The 23,872-nt window shown below is 37.8% G+C and overlaps 2 protein-coding genes across 4 annotated transcripts in view; one reads left to right on the top strand and one right to left on the bottom strand.

The window, feature by feature from the left end:
• Positions 1–23,872, top strand: part of LOC144687353 (cysteine-rich with EGF-like domain protein 2-A) — a 62,654-nt gene that overhangs the window by 14,504 nt on the left and 24,278 nt on the right. For 2 of the 3 annotated variants that reach the window (XM_078553344.1, XM_078553342.1), the window contains exons 2-3: positions 17,744–18,523; positions 21,678–21,760. In XM_078553344.1, coding sequence (XP_078409470.1) covers positions 18,395–18,523; positions 21,678–21,760 — 212 coding nt within the window. In that variant the 5' untranslated portion in view covers positions 17,744–18,394. Of the gene's footprint in view, positions 1–16,892; positions 17,366–17,743; positions 18,524–21,677; positions 21,761–23,872 lie in introns of those variants that run through there. The other variant, XM_078553343.1, reaches the window with a different exon arrangement.
• On the bottom strand, positions 569–16,898 carry alg12 (ALG12 alpha-1,6-mannosyltransferase). The gene is made up of 9 exons (XM_078553346.1): positions 16,623–16,898; positions 16,393–16,525; positions 12,342–12,515; positions 11,129–11,323; positions 10,920–11,025; positions 8,236–8,457; positions 6,368–6,537; positions 3,719–3,794; positions 569–2,274 (listed from the first exon to the last, which is right to left on the bottom strand). The coding sequence occupies exons 1-9, from the start codon at positions 16,785–16,787 to the stop codon at positions 2,028–2,030; spliced, it is 1,488 nt and encodes a 495-aa protein (XP_078409472.1). The 5' UTR covers positions 16,788–16,898; the 3' UTR covers positions 569–2,027.

Genomic DNA, 23,872 nt, shown 5'->3' with positions numbered 1-23,872 from the left:
CTGGACCAAGAATGCTTGATTGTGTGAAGGGAACTATAGCTTTAAATCTGAAAGAAACCAAGAGCAGAATAGCATATTTTACACTGGTGTATGGATGAGCAACAAAATTAGGAAACGAGTAAATAACAGCTCACTGGGTCACATTTGATTCTTCTATGTGTTCACCAAGTCAGAAAGATTATTACTGTTCTACTTTGTTAAATGTGTCACAGATTGACTGCGACCACAGGGTATAAACATCTAGAAGCATTTGGAATCCTTATGGTCAGTTTGGATCAACTCATCTGGACTTGATATTGGTTTCACGGTTGCCGATAGGGTGCAAAATGTATTGAAAACACTAAAGGGAGTGGACCTGCAGTTGTTCACTGTTTTGCTCATTGTATTAATATAACTGATGGTTTAAGATACAGATAATGGTTCAGAACCTCAGTGTTGTTCGGAAAGTGTGTGAATGAATATCCCTAAAATACATAAAATTGGAGAGGATAGCTTTGTAGAAAGTTCTAGAAGTAATGAGTTGTGGAATTTGTTGGTTAGAGTTGAAGAGAGAACAGCTAGAACCTCGTACAAATAAGTCAACTTTAATAATCTTGTTGCGCTAGGAAAGATCCCACATGTAAATACTGGCATTGTATTCCGTTACAGAGATGTTCAACTGAAAGTCTCTGTTTAAAATAAATACAGGCACTGTAATCAACTTACACATAATTACTGCAAATTTATCATTGTGAAAATATCAAATTATGTGGATGCCATAATAGATGAACAGTAGATAATAACATGCTCTCTCCAGGAGATTTAGTTTTCTTGAAAAAGGACCAAGTCTGCTTCGCAACAGTAAAAAAAATCAAATAGAAAAGCCTTTTAAAACTTGGACCCTGATAACTATTTTCCCGTGATTTTCTGAGAGATTATGTGCAGTGACTATAGCAATGATTGATTTCCATCCAAGTGACTCTTTAAAAAAAACTTTACATATGCAGATTGTCAAAATAACTTGCTTTTTGTTCCTGTGACAGAAGCTTACTGTCTCAAATGTATGTAGCGAATTGTTACATTTATTGGTACATGTCTGAGGTGTATGGGATGGTGTTTCGAGGGTTACTTATGAAGTTGAAACCCGTGTTTCCATTTATATAAGCTACTGAGGATAACATTATTTTGATTTAGAATTTATCCACCACTGAAGTAACAAGCCCTTCTCAAACTCCATACGTTCAAAATTCAAACAGGACAATGCAATGAGTAAGAAATATATAACCTCAAATAGGAATGAGTTGACAGAAGTTGAGACCCGTATTTGCAGGCCAGGTCTATGCTACATTAGCTTCTAGTTTCAGTGCAAGATTTGACCATCTTTACCAATAAGTCAGAGGATCAATTTACTCCAATTTATTTAATCCTATAACTCCAAAACAACTTTAAAAGTTCCTGGTAATTTCAGCTACACTGAAAGTTGTATCATTTCAAATTCATCCAATAGACCAGAAGTGTGATTCGGCAGGTAAACAAATCAAGCTGTCTTATGTGCAAAATTTGTACAACAGCAATGCATAACTATCATGAAGTTATACTGTGCAGTAAATGCTGACATTCTGAAAGACATAGTGATTAAAATTCTACTCCTGTACTCATCAGCAGGTCATTTTCTGCATATTCACTTCAATGGTTAGAAAATTACGGGCTGGAAAACGTAGAAGCAGATTTCTTATCACATGCTGTTTATTGTAAAACTGACAAGGAAGGATGTGATTCAGGTTTTAAAATCAGGAAGGAAACTGGGTAGGTGTAGAAATTCTGAGTAAAACCAGAAGTAAATGAGTAAATTAGACTATTTCATGTGTTCTAGCTTGACAAGTTAAAGAGCAAAATCCTCACATAGTTATCTTATTCCATTGGTACCCATTTAGCACAATTAAGATTTTGATCGAGCATGAATAAAACATTGTTGAATAAATGGGAACTAGCAAGATGTCTGGGAGTCTTAAATATTGAACAGAATAGTGGAATGGGCTGGATAATTTTTATCCTTTTCTCATATTTTCATTGTGTGTGTATATTTTTTCTAATACTACTAATTTTGTCTCAGTTTTAATATAAAATGGAGGGAGTTGAGATATGTTAAACCCAATTCCACTAAAACCAGAAATATTAAACATTATCCTATGGGTGTTTCTATACTGCAATATATATACTGGATTCATTTCCATCAGGTAGTGTGTATGTGCAGTACTTCCAACATCTGGTTTAAGATCTTCCCTCTTGTCATACCTGTATATCAAAAGGAAAAAAAAACCAAACTGACAACCTTTTCATACTGAAATACTAGTAAACACATCTAAGCCAGGCTTTTTGAATTTTCTTAAGTCCAGATCAAGATGTTGATTTTAAAGACTTCTAGTCATAAGCCATTTTTTTTTCTTCCCAGCAAAGACAATATTCACAAACATCATGGATTCTGTTCTGTTAATTATTCAGAGGTACTGTTAATAGTAAAAAAAATGAGTACCATATCATTTACCATTCCAATTCAGAATCACAGGGGATAATCTTCACCTCCAGCACTGGCAGTTATGGATCAGCCACGCATTGTACGCTTCACCCAATTTTCTCTTTCTGTTGTCTTCAAAAATTGGATGGAGTGAATAATAGGCAGCCAATTCACAACTAGCTGTTGTCTGCCCGTAACAAAAATGGCCCACTGAATCTTAAAGCAGAGGAGCAGCCTATTTGAACCCCCCTCTACTTGTGCCGGCTCACAGTCCCATTATCCATTCACTTTTTTCAATATTGATCCATCACCCATTGGAAAGACGAGAACCAGGGGACGCAGTTTAGGGATAAGTGGTCTCCCTTTTAAGATGGAGATGAGGAGAAACTTTTTCTCTGAGGGCCGTTAGTCTGTGGCTTTCTGTTCCACAGAAAGCAGAGGAGGCTGGGTCATTGAACCCTTTGTGTGGAAAAAGTGTTTCCTGATTTCACTCCTCAATTGCCTAGCTCTAATTTTAAAATTATACCATTTTGTTCTGGATCCCACCACCAGTAGAAATTATTCCTCTGTATCTACCTTATTTGAGCTAGGCCATTCAGGGTGGTGTCAGAATACAACTTCTCCACACAAAGGGCAGTAGAAATCTGGAACTACCCCAGAAAAAGTTGAGGCTCTGTCAACTGAAAGTTTCAAAACTGAGAATAAGGGTTGCAGAAACAAGGCAGATAGATGGAGTCAAGATACAAATCAGGCATGATTGAACTGAATGGTGGAACAGGCTTGAGGGGCTGAATCTCCCACTCCTATTCTTATGTAATCTCTCTCTCCCACCCCCACCCCACAAAGCATGAAAATTAGGGACATTGATGCACTGATGCTGAATGTATCTTCGCTGCCACCCAGGATTTGGACCTTCAATTTTCTATTGAAAAGAATTGTATAAAATTTTCATTTGCAACATCACACACAAATATTTACTGATTATGATATGGGCAGTTACATTAGACATTTGTTCGATAATTGGTTTGAGCTGTTTCATTAAAGGTAAAGAAAAACAGACAAAATAGAATACAAATGAAAAGAAATGGAGGGGAACTAGAGAACAAAAGGATGGGGGGAGGTAATTAATGCACTATAAAGACATTATTTCAAGTAAGGATATGCATTTGTTTCATTAAAAATTCCAGTTAATACCAAAAGCGTATCCATTAGGAAATAACTTACCTCCAACTTGGATTGAGTTCAAGGAATCGAGTAACACCAGTCTGTGCAGAAGCAACATCAATGTGCACTGAAACAGCTGGAGGGAAAGATTAAGGTGGGAATGATACAGGAAATATTCTCTCTTAAACTATTTTCAAGTGAATATTTTGTAAGAATTGTTATTAAGCAACACTCTGCTTCCAATATGTGATCATTTCATCAAATCATAATGTAGAGGAAATAGAACAAACTGTGTTTTAAAAACAATATAAGTCACCAAGTCATAATAAATATGTTGCAAGAGACAAAATAATTTAAGACTAAAGGAAATATTAAGATGTGAAGGGTAATTAACTGTAAGGATAGGTAGAATGATCATGTTGTATTAAGTATGCAATACTAAGCATTAAAAACTGGGAGTTCAAATAAATGTTGTATATACTGACATGCAAGGCATGACATGCAGGCTAGATCACTGAAGCTTCATATGAAGACTTGCTGACTGGGTGAGACTTACCAAGGAACCAATGGGGTGCCCTGTCTGATGTGAAGATGATAGTGGTGATATGCGGAAACAATGATCCATGTGGACACGGTGAACAGTCAACTATGAAACAGTGAATGGGAAATGTATGCAGGTGTCTTTCTAAAACTGCAGAAGCCTGGAGACCATCTGCATAACTGCGTGTAAAAGTCTTCACTAAACCATCAGCATGTTATGATTGAACATTGAATTATGAAACTTCAGTTATGTGACTGATAAAATTAACAGCCACAACAATATAAATCATAAAGGTGGCTGCAATTGATGTAGATCAAAAGGACCTTCCTATATGCATTCAATTGTTGTAGAAATGTTTCCGATAAAGATATTTCCTCAGACCTTGATAGTTAAACCTGCAACTCAGTCATTATATTACTGAGAATGTAAATGACCTGCCACAAGAAGTATCTGATCTCACTCTCAGCCAGAGAGGAGTAGGAATGTAAAATAAAGAGACAAAGGAAAATCACGTTTACTCTTGCACACCTCCTACTGGCCAGCCTCATAATGGTGCCAGCACAACAACAACAACAACAACAGATCACTTGCCTAACCCCTCACCTAGAAACCTTTGAATGACCAAGGAAAATCAGCTTGCGTACTAACTAATGTGCAAATCATGCCAACAAGGCATTAGCATCCATCAATGGTTCCCAATGATCAGGAAAATGTGAAAAATAAAAATAATGCCATGCTTTTTTAGCTATAATAACCAAAAAATTATTTCATAGCTAAAATCACATACAAAAGAATCCAAAGCTAAAATTAATTAATGTAACTATATGAAGTTGTGACAGATTCCAAGTGATATAATGGCTCATTCCAGAAAATCACTGCCTTTAAATTCTTAAGATTCTGCTCAGTGTTTCACTCCAGTGAGCTTGTTAGAAGTTGATTAGCCAAAACAATAAAGAAAACACTCAGATGTTGTGTAACAGATGTATCATCTGTCCAAATTCTTGGAACTCTATCTCAGTGGATGAGCTTTCCAATAACAGGAATTTATTGCAGTTTGATTATGTATTCATTGTATTTGTGGGCTGGTGCTCTTCAATTTCTTTGTTGATATAATTGAAGTGACAGCTTATATTGTTGCTTGTCCTCCTACAGAAAACAATGGAAGTGCAAGTATGCATGTAAATGTCATCCAGCGCTTGTTTTGCCTACGCTGCCATGCTCTAATTCTTGGTGACAGCATGCAAATAGTTGGTTTATGAATAGGTAATACCGAATGTTTGTCAATGACCGTTCTGACATAATACATAGCCCTTAGATTGCCAGCAGTTCCAAGGAATTGAAAGCTTACTGTGCTGGCCTGTTTTTATTTTTTGTGAATCGTGACACTAGAACAAACCCGAGTTCTCCAGCAATGTAATATTATTGTAATATTACCAAAACAACTAAAATAAAAACACCAATAAAAATGAAATTAGCCCCTTCTTCAGTTTACCCCCTCATTATTTTCCCTCCATTTCCTTTTGTTTTAACATTTAATTTTATTTCTAACTTAAATGCACTATTAAAACCTAACAATTCTTTCTTTTCTAATGATTAAACATTACTACCTGTGTAGTTCTGCCTCAAGATTTTTTGAAGGTAAGACTTGAATTGTATAATTTCACCTTTGACTGACTATGAATTACTTTGACATTCAAAGCTCAGGTGTAAGAACAAAGAACGTGGACAGGAGTGTAAAGAGCACAATTTCTGTAAATGTACATTAATGTTGTAATATCAATCTTACCACAATCAAACTTATATTATGGTATACCTTTCTCTTAGTTTGCAAAGGTTGCCAAGTCATGCACTCCCTAAAAGGAAGACACTGCTATTGTAGACGGACAACCTATCCTAACTAAAAGTCATCACCCATGGACTTATTTTTACACAACACAACTGTAAAATTAAATATCCTGCAGTGTCTGCTGATCCTGGAAAATAGGTAGTGAACTTGTGGACACCACATGCTCATATGCCATGGTCACCTGGGCATGTACTGAAAATTTAAACATGAGTAAGCAATTGTAGGGATCTTCCCCAGTCACTTTACACATCCTGCATTTGTACAATGGGTTTCGCAAGCTGGTTTACTTGTCAAGATGTGTTATCATAGCTAGGTAACAGACCTGTTGTTGGAGACACAGTCTCATGTAGCTTTTGCATAGCGACTCCACCAGCGTAGTTGTGGTGGGATACATACAGTAGCATCCCAGTGTAGCAGGCATTTGTCAGTAAATGTGTAATCACAACTAAGGATCCTAACTTATACAGAAAGGATTTGTGGTAATTGATCATTCTGTGGAACAGAAAAAATACAAATAATTAATGATGTGATTTTACCAGGCATTTTATTTAGGAACACAGGCATAGTAGGCTATTCAAATCCTCAAACCTGTTTAATCATGATTGATCTCAAACTCCCCTCACCTGTCTTTGTTCCATATCCTTTGATAATCTTAGCAGAACTCTATCTATTTCAGTCCTGAAAATTTCAACTAACCCAGAACCCACAGCCTTTTGGGAGACCAAGTTCCAGATTTTTTCTATCCTTTGTGTGAAAAAGTTTCACTGATTTCAGTCCTAAATGGCTCAGCTCTAATTTTAAGATAATACTATTTGGTTCTGGAATCCCCTACCGGTAAAAATTGTTCCACCAGATCTATCTTATTGAATCTCTTTATCATTTCGAACACCTTGATTAGATCACCCATCAACCTTCTATACTTACAGAAATAAAAGTCAAGGTTATGTAACCAATACACAATTTAATGTTTGGCGCTGGTATAATTCTATTGAATCTGCGCTGTACCTTCAAAGACCAGTATATATTTCCTAAGGTTTGGTGACCAAAACTCAATGCAGGATCTCAGATGAAGTCTGACCAAGTCTCTGCATAGCTGAAGTATCACCTCTTCACTATTCACCCACCACAAGATAAAGGTCAGCATTCTTTTAGCCATTTTGATGGATTTTGTACCTGTGCACTACCTTTTACTGATTTGTGTGCATGGACATCTAAATTCCTTTGCTTCTCCATAGCCCCAAATTTTTCACCATTAATAAAATATTCTGTTTGTTTGCCTCAGATCCAAATTGAATGATCTTTTGCTTCCCCACATTGAACTCTATCTGCCACAGTTTTACTCACTCACTTAGTTCATCTGTCTTTCTAAATTGCTGCTCCACCCTATGCAACATAGCGTCTCCTAATTTAGTGTAATCTGCAAATTTAGAGCTAAACTTACTATATTTTCTATTGCTTCATCCTAGCCATTGGTACACAGGGTGAAAAGCTGAGGCCCTAGTACAGATCCTTGTGAACACCACTGATCACATCCCACCAACCAGAGAATGGAAGCTTTATCCCATACCTTCCATCTAATTAATCACCCATATCTCACGTTTGCCTCTAATTTCATGTTTTTACTTACGTCCTTGTACAATAATAGATACTGGGTAGGATCTCAATTCATCACAAGCACAATGCAGGCAGTTATTTTATTCTGCTAGGAGCAGGTTTTTACAAAGAATGGAATTCAGAAAATTTGTCTCTTGTTCCTTTTTTATAATATAAAGAAAAAAAATCAGACTACTTTGCCATCCTGAAACTAATGCTGAATTAGAATGTAAATAATACAATCAGGCTATAAATAATACATTGCATATTCCCAAATGAGGTCTTTGCAATTACTTTCTCTGTCCAACTCACTGTCCTTTCTGCATTGAATTAAATGGACACACATCTACTGTTTTGGTTGGGAAAACTTGGAGGGGAATTATTGGAGAAACAAATTTGTACATACTTATCAGTGTTGTACAGTCAGACAGCGGGTGCCAATGTGGGCTTAACACTCCGAATAAAACAGTCCTAGTAATGCAACAGTAATTTTGCTCTACAATAAAACTCTAAAATCACCTATATAAGCACTCACATTACAAAAAGTAGTCAAACTAAACTCTTGACTCTTTAAGTTCAACGCCATTGAGTACTTACATGGATGAGCATCCTATTGCTGCAACAACATTCAAGACAGGAAAAGTGTAGATTATGAAGCGCAACTCCTTGTGAGGTAAGAATGAATATAAAAAGATGAAACCAAGTGTTGGGAAGAGTAACCTCCAACTCCGCCGGTCCCTAGCCCCAAGAGGCAGAAAAATTAAACTGCAACCAAGAGCACGAGGCAGCACCGAGTAAAAATACCAGAAGAAGGGCGATGTCTAAATAGATTCTCAGTCAAGGAAACATAAAAAATTGTAACCTGTTGCTTAAGTCATTAAACTCAAAAAATATATACATTTAAGGAACCAGCAAGTAACACTGCAGCCTATCTAATGGAAATCAATTGAAATTAGTCAAGGATATTGAGAGATTGTCAAGCCCATAGAACTGAATTCGCCCTCAAATTTCCTTCGAAAGACAACTTCCAATGATCCCAGGTCAGGCACAGTGTGGATTAGATGCAGAGAAAAGCACCCTTGTCTCTGTTCCAAAAACGCTTTCTTCCCCCAGCCACAGGAGGTAGTAGGCAGTGCGACATTTCCCAGACCAGGCGTATTTATGGTTCCTTGGAGTCAGATTGCTAGTGAGTGACAAATCATGGATAGCTTATGTTGTGGATTCCATGCCAATTAACAATGAGAATGATTTCAAAGATTCTTATAGCCAGAAGGTAACAGAGACTTTTGTAACATTAGTCTGCACTGGATTTGAACCCATACCCTAGAGGTGAAGGAACAGTGTGCTTAACTCATGGTATCAACTAGTTCTACTTGCATCACCATTACAATGAAGCTTTTTTTTTGATACAGCAATCTGTTTCTCAAAGCAAATTGGTATGGCGAAGCAGGATGTTTTGTTGAATAATTCACACCTCCCTCAACAAATCACAATGCCACAATGATATTTTTTTAGGGATAACATTTACAATTATGCTTTCTTATCACAGAAACTCAACTGCCAGAAATGTATATCAGGAATGCTCCATTTGTAGTTCAAAATTTTCTGTCTACTAATTTTATTTGATGAATAATCATGGACTCCAAACACTCAATTACTAAAATATGCTTCCAAAAGTAGACACTATGCCAGATGCATGCAATTAGAAAATTTAGAGTTATAAAAGAATCATATGACAAAACTACACAAACATCTAGTTACAATGGGGATGAAATTCCTGCCTTCATTAATTTTAGTGAAATGCTAGTGTAAAGTGATAGAAAGTGACTTCTCCCACATAGCTTTAAAATTACTGATGAACCTTAAAATCATATTAGAAGCAAGAGCCTGATAATGTTTTTCTCTTGAATCTGATAATGGTTGAGATGGTATCACACAAGCTCTCATAGTTTATGTTGGATCCTTGGTCACTAGTTTAGCTAATGGATCTGGGTTGTTTATGGTACCAACTCAGTCATACTTGTCTCAGCATGACTGAGTTGGTATCATAGACATAGCAGATCAGCAGTTCTTATGTAGAACACATTCTATTTATTTACAAAAGAACTCAGCAGCTACACTTGTGTACTTACAATTAAAACCCTGTCTCTACAATACAGTCTCTTACTCTAGACTACTCCCTACTGACTGAGGTAGCCTGCGCTACTCTGTCATTGGATAAGATCATGTGATCTATTATAAACATTCTTCTTAAAGGTATATTACACATTAGATTACCACAGTTTACAACCTGCAGTTTTTCTTTATCTGTTCATGGGATGTGGATGTTGCTGGCAACCTTAACTGCCCCTGAGGAGGCAGTGGTGAGCCATCTTTTGGAACCACTGCAGTCGGAGCGGTTTAGGTACACCCACAACGCTGTGATGCCGAGTAGTCATCCGATTTTTACCTTTTCATAGCAATTTGATACAACTGTGTGGCTTGCTAGGGTATTTCAAAGGGCAAGTAAAAGACAACCACATTGTTATGGGTTTGGATTCATTTCAAGGCCAGTTTAGATATATGTTAATTGTATAGTATTTGAGTATTTAATTGCATTCAGGTGGTGGGCACTAACTATGGATTCACTTGCGCTCCTAAATATAGGAGCAGACTGAAACTGTAGGGATGGGGGTTAGAAAGTATACGTTTGTAATATATATTGCTGTAAATAAAAGTTTCTCAAGATTAGACTCCAGTTTTATCCTTCATTGCCTGGATTTCTGAATAGAACAGTAAGCAAGGCTTCACTAAAGGACACTAATAAATCATAGAGGATTTCATGACAATCTGATAGTTTCATGGTCACCATTCCCTCTTTAATTAAGTGAATTTTATGTTCCCCAGCTACCATGATGGGATTTGAACTCATGCCTGGGGATCATTAGTCCAATAACATAATCACTAAGGTACCAGGTATAACTTGGTATAACTCTCATCCATGCTGATTTTTTTTCCTCTCGCTGGCAACTGCCAACTACACCCTTTGTTCCTCCCATCAATGTGTGATGACTCCCACACTAATAGGTGATTAATTGTAATGTTTGAAGTTAATTGTGATAATCACTGATTGTATGGAAATAAGGCAATCAGCATATCTCATATTTAGCCTAACATGTAGCGGGACTGTAAGTTTTTAAATTATATATTCCCAGTGAAATCAATCACAATTAAAATAAAAATTTTAACTTTTCAGATGGTATTGAGTTCTTTTACAGTGATTTGAAGACCGTGTAAAGGATAGTCCCCATTTGGAGCTCTTGTTCAAGATTGTGTTGTACCAAAGTACTTCTCCCTCAGGCCATAGGGTGCGTCGCCAAAATATAGAATCCACACACACAGTTAGACCTGAAATGAAACACATCAGATGTTACTCAATGTGTTTATTTGGTAGTATGGACAAGTCTTTAAATTCAAGTCCTTGTCAAAGAACAAATAGTAAATTACTTACCCAACCACACCAATCCAGCTGGCACTGCATGGCACAGACTTTTGAAAATAGAAATACGATAGTTCACTAATGATAGCAGCAGCATGAGGCCCAGGAATATGCAAAGCTCGGATCGGAACACAATGATAGATAAAGCAGAAAGCCAGATAAATGTGCCATGGTTCCGTTGCATCCAGGCAGTAAACGCCATGATAACTGCAACATAGATAAAATAGACATTTTTCAAATTAATGTGCCCTTAAAGACTATGTGCCTCTAGAAATGTTTGTATAGAAAACCTTCTCTGGAAGTAAGATGTTTGTAGGTGAATATTTAATCCTTCAGAACAATTTCAAATTTTAATTTAGTCCAGCACAGTTCCATTATCATATGTACTATATATTTCAGTCACTACCTTCAGTAGTCAGTCACAGCTCACTAGTAGCACTTAACTGTGTTAGAAGATTCGTGCCCCATTCTAGCAGTTGTGTGTATAATCTAGGCCGACACTTAGGTGCAGTTCTGAGGAAGTTCTGTGCTGTGGGAAGTTTTGACTTTTAGATGAGACATTAAGCCAAGGCCCTGTTTGCTTGCTCATGGACATAAAAGATCCAATGACTCAATTCAAAGAAGTTCTCCCAGTTACTACACTTCAAAAGTACTTAATTGTCTATGAAGTGCTTTGGGAAGTCCTGAGGTTGTGAAAGGTACTATATAAATGCATGCTATTTCTTTTCTATAATACATTGATTTTCAGTCTTTTAAACATGTTTATTTTTAATTAAACATCTAAGTTCAGGTGATACTGTATCAGAGTGTGGACCAAAGATGGACTCTGCTCCATGATGAGCATCCAGTATCACCTCATGCCCCCTTACCTCCACACTTCTAGTAAGGTTTCAGCAAGAAGATTTGAGCTGATAGAAAATACTTCATACATTCTACAATTTCATTGTGATTCATGAATGGCACAACATAAATGTATTTCCATCACTATTGTTTCACGGCATTTAAAGAGATTGTTAATAAATATATTATAAACAGCTTACTGTTAAATACAAATATATACATGCATATTTCGGAATTCATGTTATCTCCTGGACTTTATAGGATCCATTATAAATATGAAATACAGTTCATATATTTCCAAATTTATTGCAGTGGCAAACCAGTTTACAATAGACCCCATTTCCGCCAAAGAATAAACTAAAAGGAATTGCAACGCTGCACTCACCAATAGGAAATGCAAATATATTTGGGAGAGTTCTTGAGCAATAAAAGAGAAGATGAAACTGGGTTGCTGAGATCCAACAGTAAAAAGAAGCTACTGTTGAGCCAAATTGCTTCCTAACTTCTTTCTGAAGTTTCCACAGTGCATAAATCACACACAGACCCAGGCATCCTCGAACTGTTAAAAAATACAGAGGAAGCTGAATACAATTAAATATTTTTTCATTAATAGGCGTCACAGTTATATCATATGCCCGTGAACCTTATTGGAAGATGGACACTTTACTTTCAAATAGCAGTATGGAATATGGGCACTGTACCTTGATAGGGTGTACTCCAGAAGGGTCAGGTGACTTCTTTGGTGGTTTCTATACAGACAGGAACTAACTTCATGTATGGACATGTCTCTGGAAAGCCATTAAATGTAAATGGCTTTCCCATGTGTTGATGACTGCCCACTCCATTTCAATTGAAGAGTAAAAGTAACAACAGTTATTAGAGTTGCTGGCCCCATGAAGATGGGGTTTCAAATAAAGGCATTTGGGAGGCTACTCATGGCTGGAATGTTGATGGGATATCATTCATTCTCCATTGTGTGTCAATTAGATCTGCCATCAACCCATTGTGTGGTCAATGAAATACAGCAATGCTGTTGTCACATGACTGAAACGGGCTGGATATAGCCATTATGTTATTAATCCACAAGTGCAGCCCAGTGGGTCAGGCTGGGATACAAAGTCCAGAGGGAAACCTTCTCTCACCCAGCAACAGATTGGACTGTGCTTCGAAAAGAATGTCATCTCAGGCAGTGAAGTGGGGCTAATTTGTTTTACCTACAGGATTATAAATTGTTACTACAGGAGCTTGGCACAATTTCATCTGAAAAAGCCAGAAACCTTCAACCTCCTTTGTCTCCAGTGAACCAAGAGAGAATCATTCAGGCCTGCAATGTTTCAACCACCATCTTAAGAACTGTTTAAAGAAGTGACCTGATTCTTTTACCCTTTAAGTAGTTTAAGTGTATGTTCCATTTTAAGAAATCATCTTTTCTTGTGTGTGTGGTGTATTCTGTATGTGTCAGGAGTGAGTGTTTGTTGCAATTACATTTCGGGTGTTATGAGAAATAAACATTTACTCTTTTCCTTTGATTTAAACTTAGAAGGCAGCATGTTTTGTGTCTGTTTTTTAAAGTCATAGCAATCGAGGGGTTAAAACACTCTTTCTCAAAAATACACATTATTGCAGTCAGCCGAGAGGTGTAAAAAGGGGGGAGATTATCCTACTTCTTTCCCCTATCCGAATCATACATACGTCATTTCTGGCAGATTTAGGAAACTAAAAGATCTAAATAAAATGAGCACTTTTTACATAGTCCGGTTACATACAGTTTACCAACTGGAAGCACGCGTTAACCAGAAATTGTAACAACTTTTGCACCTTCTATTCTCTGGTACCAGTTATATGTTATTTGATGGGAGATCATGGGCCATAATTTGCTGTGGCAGGGTATCTAACGAGTCTGCTATTATTCAATTATCTTTGTGTATTTAGGTTTGTGTATTCAGAAGTTTCTCTGGACTGATACTGGGGACGGGGACAGGGGTTATCTTTCAAGGAAAGGTTGAACAGGCTAGGCCTGTATCCATTAGAGTTTAGAAGATTGCGAGGTGATCTTATTGAAACATATAAGATTCTGAGGGGACTTGACAGGGTTGATGCTGAAAGCACGTTTCCCCTTGTGGGAGAGACTAGAACTCGGGGACATATTAAAAATAGGGGTCTACCATCTACCATTTAAGACAGCGATGAGAAGAAATTTTTTCTCTCAGAGGGTCGTAAATGTTTGGAACTCTCTTCCCCAGAGAGCGTAGAGGCAGGGTCAACGAACATTTTTAAGGCAGAGGTAGATGGATTCACAACAAGGGAGTCGAGGTTATCAGAGTAGGCTGGTTGTGGAGTTGAAGCCACAATCAGATCAGCCATGGTCTTGTTGAATGAGGAGCTGAATAGCCTACTGCTGCTCCTAATTTGTATGCTTGTATGTTTTAAGGTTTCTCACATGGCGAGTTGTTGAAAATATAAGTTGATAATGTTGCATTGAGGGAAATAGGGCATCTGGGACCTGAGTGAACAAGGAAAACAACTGTGCATCTCCTTAACCAGATTGAAGGATTGTTAAATTAATGGCAAAATGGCTAAGAAGGAAGTGTAAATTAGAGCAGTTGAATTCCATGTCAAATAAGGTAGAGAGAAAAAAAGAGGGATTTGAGTAAGAGAGAGAGAAAAAGTAGTAAAAACTAAATTGACAATGTATTTTAAAAAAAATTCTGACAACAATTAAAGGAATGAAAGAATGTGATCCCTTTTAACAGTTATTTATCAGTGTCAGAGAGGCTGAAAGACAGTGATTAAGGAAGAAAGAAATGCTTGCATTTATATAACATCTTCATGAACACAGGCACTTTAGAACCAATGAAGTACTTTTTAAGTGTTTCAAATGTAGGAAATGTGATAGCCAATTTGTGCACAGTAAGCTCCCACAAATATGAAAATGACCACTTAATCTGCTTCAGTGATGTTGATTGAAGGATAAATATGGCCAGGGCACCAGGGGTTACTCTATTACTCTTCTTTGAAATAAGACTTTTATGTCACCCAAGAGAGCAGTTTTAATGTCTCATCTAAAAGATGCACTTCAGCTGACAGCAACAGGATCTATTTTTGGGAAGGAGTGTTTTAACCCCTTGATTGCTGTGACTTTAAAGAACAGACTAATGCAGTACTGATCAGCCAATTCCATAATATTTGGTACAAGAAATATGGAATAAATGTATAAATAAATGAATCAGATAAACAGAAGACAGAGACTAGGAATAACTAATGATTGTGTCACAGAAAGAACAATCTGGATGTCAAAACCAACCCATTGCAAGCAAAGACAACAGTAGATTGATGGGAGAGAAGATTTAATTTTGACTCAATGGTGTATCCGCTTCCAGATAAGGAAGTCACGAACCTTTTCACTGATACAACAGATTTTAAAACAGTGCACATGAGTGCTGTGATTTGTTTGGTTATTCAATTACAAAGGACTGAAGTGAAGCCAAACAAGACATATTCCAATATATTTTGTTTATCGATTGTAGCCTTTGTAAAACTAGAATATTTCACGTATCATCCCCATCTTAACATCTAGTTGATTCCTGAAAACAGAATGTCTGGTCCTAACAAGAGCTCAAAGCTTCGGTCCAAAACGAGCATTAATCATACTGACAGAGCCAGCACACTGCAATGTACTACTCTGCGTGAATGTGCCAGTATTAAAGGTTTTGTTGGGTCACAACCAGAATCGGGCCATGAAAGCCATGCTATGAGCTGAACCAATAATAATTAGGAATCATTTCTATTTAGAAATAGATTAGAAGGATTTGACAAGATAAAAGCAAAATACTGTGGATGCTGGAAATCTAAAATAAAAACAAAAAATGCTGGAAAAATTCAGCAGGTTGTTAACTCTGTTTCTGTCTCCACAGATGCTGTCAGACCTGCTGAGTTTTTCAATTAATTTTTTTGTTTTTATTTATTGACAAGATGTTCATTTACTATAATAATTCATATATTTTAATAATAAACTGGATCAACTATTAAGACTATTTTCATTGAGGCAAAAGCAGAGGATGCAGGGAGATTTCAGATATATCAATACAAACAGCAGGATTAACACAGCATTAGTTTTACTAATGTCAGTCAAATTGGAGTGAGGCTGCCTACTTCAGTAGGTCTCATACTGTTCACGACACAGTGGAAACACTAGTGAACACTATTATAACAGGTCATCTAAAGAAATACAGTACATATTCTCAGTTGTAGTAAAAGTAGAGGCTATATGTCATACAGCATATATAAAACGATGTAATTAAACTATTTCTTGTCACGTTTTATGCAAAAAATATTAAATGCAGCTTTAAAAAAAAAATCCTTCGATCATACCCACGATTTCTCTCCGCTTCGAAGTCAACTGCAGTGAAATTTAACTTAAAATTTGTCTGACCTACCTAGAAGCTGCGAGTAAAACTTGGAGACGTCTAGAGCTGAAAGGATGGAAGCTGCTGGTGCAGCGAGCAATGAAAGAAAAAGTGGCCCGACGAAGGTCCTTGGCACAACACCAGGAAACTCGTGATGATCGTACTGCGGGAAATAAAGAGCTCTAGTAAGCAAAAGAAACAGAAATGCAGCCACAGGAGCTGGTGTACAAGTTGCAGGCATTCAGGAGCTGGTGCTGTACCTTGTCCAGGTGTTGGCGGTGGTACAGCAGGTCATGCGCCGCTTGCAGGTTAAAACTTTCCTCCACTTTAGTGAAGGGACAGGTCAGGAGGTGAAGGGAAGCGAGCAGAACCAGAAGCACTAGGAGCAACATTTCGCTCTGCACATGCCGGCTCCTCTCAGCCATGTTGCACCCACATAAAAGAGTGGAGGGTGAGAAGCGAGGGAGCACACTCACGGTATACCGGAGGAAGCTAAAGTGTTGGGACAGCAATGCTAACCCAAAATTAGCACCAGCGCCAGGTACACTCTATAACCGGAACACAGTTGGAATGGCTGCCTGAAACCGTCTGCAGTCAGCAGATATTTCAGAAGGAATACTGTATCGCATTTGGTCTATGTGTTTATTGCAGAGCCACTTAGTGTCTTGATATCCCACATCACAGCCTGAGAAGGAGATGAGGTTCAAGCAGGAAGCTGCACAAAGCAATAAAGGAAAATAAAGTAAATATCCAGCAGAGGAACCCCCTCCCCCATCTCGATGACGGGAAACAACATCCAGTTCAAAGGAGACCTACACAGGATGTTACTGCCCACAATGTGCGTTTTGGCTGCGACTGAGCCCGACATTTCCTTGATTATAATAAGTTTGGGCTCCTTTTATGTATCTTTTGTAATTTTTCTGCATCAGTCATAAGACAATCTGTTTGGCCTCTGCACAATCCGTGCGCCACAATTGTGCTTGCCTGATTATTACATAGATCAGTATTTCTGCATACATTTCCGTTTGCCTCTATATTATGCAGAGATTTGTATTTATGCGTGGATTTCAGTTTTGCCTGTAATTATGTATAGTTCTGTGCGTAAATTTTCGTTTTGTACATAATTATGTATAAATCTGTATTCATGTATAAATTTCTGTTTACCTGCATACTGTGCACAGATGTTTATGCAAAAGTTTCTTGCAGGTTAAAACTTGTAATTACACGTAAATGTGTAATTATTTACGCATAAATTTGTTTGCCTGTATATTATGCATAGATCTGTATTTATGCATAAATTTCTGTTTGCTGTATTTATGCATGAATCTGGGTTAATGCTTCAATCTGTTAACCTGCAATTTGTGTATTACTAACTGCACAGATTCTTGCATTGAATCATCATATCACTTGCCAAAGGAGCTCCACGTGGGTGCGCGACGGCCCTCAGCGTGTCGAAAGCTAATTGGTGGGTTGGGTGATGGACTGCGACGTGGACCAATCGTGGTGCAGTAGGAAGGCGGGACGTGTGATTTGGAACATCCGGATCGTGTGCGCGATGGAACGCCGGTACCTGCGGATGAGAATGTAGCGAGTTCAGATTGTTACCTGGAGCCAAGGGGAAAGGAGGCCAGTCACTTAGGAGGGACAGCTACATATAGTCAGTGGGTTGCAGCAGGTCAAGCTACTGAACTAAGGTTTTCTTCGAGTCACAGTGAAGAGGCACCGTTAGCTTTAGCCTGATCACTTTGCAGTGGCTGCCTGCTACAGTTTGGGACTATACAGTCGTAAGAAGAAGGCATTGCTACCTGCTTACAACTTTCTGACACTCCCTGCCAGCACTTCTGCACACTGGCACAGAAACCCAGGGCAAACTAAACCCCGAATTCATGTTTTATACTTTGAGTTTGTACTTCGGAATTCAGTAGCTGTAATTAACCACTTCTACCGGCATTAATTCTATTAGAATTTTATGCCTATTATTATCTTTTCAGCCTAGCCTTATTGAGATTTGTATTATATACATAGTAAGAAAATGGGTTGGTCCAGCAAAAGCCTTCATTGTTTTCTGTTACTTGGATTGCTGCTGTTGTGTCGCCCGTCATCAGGGTATGACAAGCTATCGTGTCCTACTTGCAAAAAAATAACCAGCAATTTCTTAAAGGTAAGTGTATATCTTGTTGCTGGTTCTTTATATCCTATTTTAATTTCACAGCAGTTTAAATGACCACAATGTGGATCTGTGGTCCTTACAGATAGACAGTTACTATCAATGACTTTAGACCTAACTAATATGACATTAAGGTTGTTAGATCTTGATGCCTATTATTATCTGGTGCATTTCCTTGGCCACTACAGAATATCAGAATTGTAAAGAAGTAAGATTAACTAGTTTAAGCACAGAACAAAGTAAAAACGTACTGGTGTCAGAAAATTCTTATATTTAAGAAATTCATAGATGTTGCAAGAATGATGAACTGCGAGGTTTGATGGGACATTGGCAGGAGCTATACTTTGTCAAGGAGCATAATTTAAAATTTAGAGCTAGACTGTTCAGGGTTATGTCATGAAGCATTTCAAATGAGAGGTAGTGTAAATGTGGGACTCTTTCTCAAAAAGAGTCAGTTGTAGGTGGGAAAAGAAAAATCTATATAAGTTATTGGAAAAAAGGGAGAATCGGAAAGGGGTGGGGATGGAGGAGAGAGTTCATGATCTAAAATTATTGAACTCAATATTCAGTCCGGAAGGCTGTAAAGTGACCCTCTGCCTGATCAGGTGGATGTAAAAGATCCCATGGCACTATTTCAAAGAAGAGCAGGGGAGTTATCCTCAGTGCCCTGGCCAATGTCTATCCCTCAACCAACATCACAAAAACAGATTACCTGGTCATAATTACATTGTTAGTCACATTCATAAAAATGTTGGTGGAATGCGGATATTAGTCTGTGACGCTGACAACCAAATCAGAAAAATGCTGTTGAGGCTAGAATAATTGAATTGATAGATTTTTGTTAAGCAGGTAAATTAAGCGATATGGAATCGAGTTGAGTAAATTGAGTTAGAATACAGATTAACTGCGATCTGATTGAATGACATAGACTTAAGGAGCTGAATGGCCTGCTCTTTTATTCTATGTTCCTAACTCGCTGTTATGAAAGTTTCACAAGTGTTGCAGACTAGTTATAAACACCAAAATGAATTATAAATGTCTCTTTCACAATTAAGTCACAGACGATTCAGCAAGATTACATTGACAGTTTTCTTTGTGATGCATGTGTGTATGTATGTGCAAATTTACCTCACTAAAAACCAAAACTCAACTAATGTGTTTGAGTGGTGCTTTTTGTTTTAGAATTTTTGAATGGTTTAAGGCTCAGCATTAATGGGTGGCTGCTTGTCCTGGACATCCAGATAGTGTTTCTTGGAACTAAAATTAGCCTGCTTTACACCACTTGAGTCCAACCAGTGGAATTATATTTAAACAGTTGTTGAACAGGTGAAATACCAAGGAAGTAATAGCACTTTAACTTCTTTCCAAATATTAGCTATTTGTGTAACGTATGGTTTAAATGCATATGTGTTTTCTTCAGTTAAATTTCAGTGTTTATACAAGATTTGAATTTAACACAGGGTGCTTAATGGCTTTTTGGGCAGTTGGCCAATGGTTTAGTATTGCATTAAACAGTTAACTAGTTATCTGTGGGATTTTAACTGTTTACAAGTGCTCAAGTTATGGAGTTCATTAATTTTCTAGATACTTCAAACTTGTGTCTCGAGTAGGACTGTTGAATGATTGAGAGAGGAAAACATGCAAATGTGTCAAAGTCATTGATATACCTGATGGGTGTATACTGATTTTTCTTTGAAAAATCAGTCTCTAAAATTTGTTCCATTTTTACATACGAATTAGGAGCAGAAGTAGGCCACTCGGCCCCTCGAGTCTGCGCTGCCATTCAATAAGAACATAGCTGATCTGATTTTAACCTCACACTCCTGCCTACCCCTGATAACCTTTCACCCACTTGCTTATCAAAAGTCTATCTACCTCTTCCTTAAAGATATTCAAGGACTCCATCTCAACCACCTTTTGAGGAAGAGAATTCCAAAATCTCAAAACCCTCTGGGAAAAATCATTTTTCCTCATCTCTCTCCTAAATGGGTAACCCCTTAGTTTGAAGCGGTGACTCTGAGTTCTAGATTCTCCCACAAGAGGAAACTTCCTTTCCGCATTCACCCTATCAAGACCCTATCAAGGATCTTATATGTTTCAACCAAGACTCCTCTTACTCTTCTAAACTCCAGCCTGTCCAGTCTTTCCTTATAAGACAACCTGCCCATTCCAGATATTAATCTAGTAAACCTGTGAATTGCTTCTAATGCACTACATCTTTCCTTAAATAAGGAGACCAGTACTATACACAGTACTCCAGATGTGGTCTCACCAATGTCCTGCATAACTGAAGCATAACTTCTGTACTCTCGTGTTCAATTCCCCTTGCAATAAATAATAGCATTCTATTAGCTTTGCTAATTGTTTGCTGCACATACATGCTAGCCTTTTGTGATTCATGCACTAGGACACCCAGATCCCTCTGCATCTCAGAGCTCTGCAATCTCTCACCATTTAGATAATTGCCTTTTTTATTTGTCCTGCTAAAATGGACAACCTCACATTTTCCTACATTTCTGTTAACTAACTAGCCAGGTTTGTCATAATATGACAGGAAAGGAGGCATCTTTGGTGAATATAATCTTTCAGCATCTTTGGACCATATCTAGCAGCAGACAGCTCAAACTAATCTGCCTAGAGCATCATTTTAGAATTAGGTCCCTGAATGTTTTAAAAATACTTCATTTTGAAAAATATCCCTTTCAAGCAAAAGAATAGATTCCATTGGATAAAGCTTATTGAAATATGGAATTGAAAAATGTGAGGTGAGCACTTCCTATATCCATACTTCTTTAGGAACACAAATCTAGGGATCCCCCTCTCTCTTCCAAGTGAACATGTATTACAAATGAACCCATTTCTAGCTTTTATTTTATGGGTTTAATGACTGAGGACAATTGATTGTATACTTAATTTTGAGAGTTGTTGGAGAATTTGTCTGAGTGTTTTGTTTTGGGGGTGTGAGCACTAGGTGCGTACTCTCCTGCCCAAGCCTTGCTTAGGGTAATTAGTGATGTGCACCAATGTGTATTGATAAACTAAAATGCAGTATTAATCCGTGTCTCCAGCTAAATGCATGTGTCTATTGCGACTGGGTTAAATACAAAAAAAAGCTTTTACAAATTATCAAATAATTTTTCAAAATTAGGGTGTAGAAGATACTTCCAGAAAGAATTTTGGTGGTGGAAATACCGATTGGGAAGAAAGATATTTGTCAAAATATGAATTCAGGTATGTATGTCCGTAGATTTTAATGAGTCGTGCCCTGGCGGTGACCTTGCATTTTAAACACAAACATATGAAATTAAGGGGTAGGAAAAGATCAGGTGGTCCATCAAGTATCTTCCTATAGTGGATGTCAAGCTGATAGACTGGTAGTTCCCTAACTCTCATTTTGACTATTTTTTGTTTTTGAAAATTAGAACTACACAAATGAGCTCTCTATCTAAACAAATTATCCCTTTGCCTACTGAGTATTAAGATTTGGGCAAGGAGTTCACAGAGCACCTGTCCCATTTCTGTAATGACCTTTGGATGTGTATTATCCAGTTCTGGAACCCATCAACCTTAGCTTTCCTAATCTGTCCAAGATGACATTGCTATCTATTCTAATATTAATAATATTCAATACAAAGCAGCTCCTACCTGGAACATAAATATCATCTACAGGAATATGAACTGCTACAAAATAGTTATTGCCATTGTGTACATTCAATAATAGAGGTACACAGCCTCAGATGAAGTGAATTTCTTTTCTCTTTGTTCTTTCATGGGATGTGAGTGTCGCTGGCAAGGCCAGCATTTGTTGCCCATCCCTAATTGCCTTTGAACTGGGTGGCTTGCAAAGCCATTTCAGAGGGCAGTTAAGAGTCAACCACATTGCTATGGGTCTGGAGTCACATGTAGGCCAGACCAGGTAGGGATGGCAGATTTCCTTCCCTAAAGGACATTAGTGAACCAGGTGGGTTTTTATAACAATCAATGTTAATTTCATGGTCACCATTACTGAGACTTCAATTCCAGACTTTACTAATTGAATTTAAATTCCTCCGACTGTTGTGGGGGGATTTGAACCAGTGACTGGGCCCCTGGGTTACTAGCCCAGTGACATCACTACTATGCCACTGACTTCCCTATAAAAGAGATTAAGCAAGATCAGAAGGGCGATATGTTATTATGAGATTGGTGTTCTATTATACAATAGCTTGATTGAATTTCTGTTCCTAAAATCATTAATCTGTTATATGAATGACTCCAAGAACTCTCCCCATTCCTGTAAAACGTGAATATCCAGGTTTTGGCTGTTTCTGGAAAGACCAGTGTAATGAACTAAAAATTAAATGCACTGAAATGCTTAAGCAACTTAACCACTTATTTCATAATGCATCCTCACTTGTTCTAAAATAAGTGCAATCTACTCACTATTTGCTGCCAATCTGACAATTCATATACACTTGGTGAATTTAATAGGAATGGCGATTTCGATAACAGCAACTTGCATTTATATAGTGTTTCACATATGCAGGAAGATGTCTGCTTTACAATAAGGGATATACATAAATATCAAGCATGGAGAAAGGGAAGGAATAAAATGAATGGGGAACCGAAGATAGAGTCATAGGTTTTTGACAGCAAGGGATGTGCAAGGAACTGGGTAGAAAGTGCAAGAAGCCTGGAGTGTAGTAGTTGAAAGACTGGAGCGCAGGGAACAAGAGATGTGAAAAGTCGGATGCTGGAGGAGCTGAGAGAACATGTAAACAGTTAAGTTCAAAAGATGGCATGATTAGGGCCATCAAGAGATTGGGCAAACAAGAATGTGTATTTATAAAATTGACATGCTGGGGCATGGAGCCAATGGAGTTAGGAGAGAGTGGGTTTGCAGGACTTGATGTGGCTGAAGGAGGTTGCTGGAGCCAGGGTAACAGGTTATTAGAGCATTCGAGCCTTGAGTTGAATACATGGACTAGGTTTTTAGCAGAGAAAGCAGCTTTCTTTTGTTTTAGCAATAGAGTATATGTATTGGGGAAAAGCTGAGCTTGGGATTGAGCAAGATGCTGAGGTTCTGCATCACTTTGTTGAGCTTGAAATAGGAGTCAGGGAGGTTGTTGAAATTCAGGCCTGAGGTACTGAGATGCTGACTGGAGCTGAAAGGGATGATCCTCATTTTGCTAATGTAGTGAGGGAAGACATGCTGATTCATCCTAGTCGCTAATATTGGTCAGGCAATTTCAGACAGTGGTAACAACCTTTGGGTCGGTGGAGGTGGCATCAAGTTCATATTATGTGTCGTCACTAATTTCCAGATAATTTACAATGGATAGCACATAGATAGGAAAGAGGAGT

The sequence above is a fragment of the Cetorhinus maximus genome, chromosome 12, assembly GCF_964194155.1.
Source record: "Cetorhinus maximus chromosome 12, sCetMax3.hap1.1, whole genome shotgun sequence".
NCBI lineage: Eukaryota > Metazoa > Chordata > Chondrichthyes > Lamniformes > Cetorhinidae > Cetorhinus > Cetorhinus maximus.
This window is presented reverse-complemented; position numbering and strand designations above follow the sequence as displayed.

Bases quoted from the DNA above. Each gene is read 5' to 3' on its own strand.
- alg12 (XM_078553346.1), bottom strand. From the start codon at position 16,787: ATGGCTGAGAGGAGCCGGCATGTGCAGAGCGAAATGTTGCTCCTAGTG. The intron at 12,516-16,392 runs GTAGGTCAGACA...ATTTTTTAACAG, and splicing joins GTTTTACTCGCAGCTTCTAG to TTCGAGGATGCCTGGGTCTG. The intron at 6,538-8,235 runs GTAAGTACTCAA...TCTGTTCCACAG, and splicing joins GCAATAGGATGCTCATCCAT to AATGATCAATTACCACAAAT.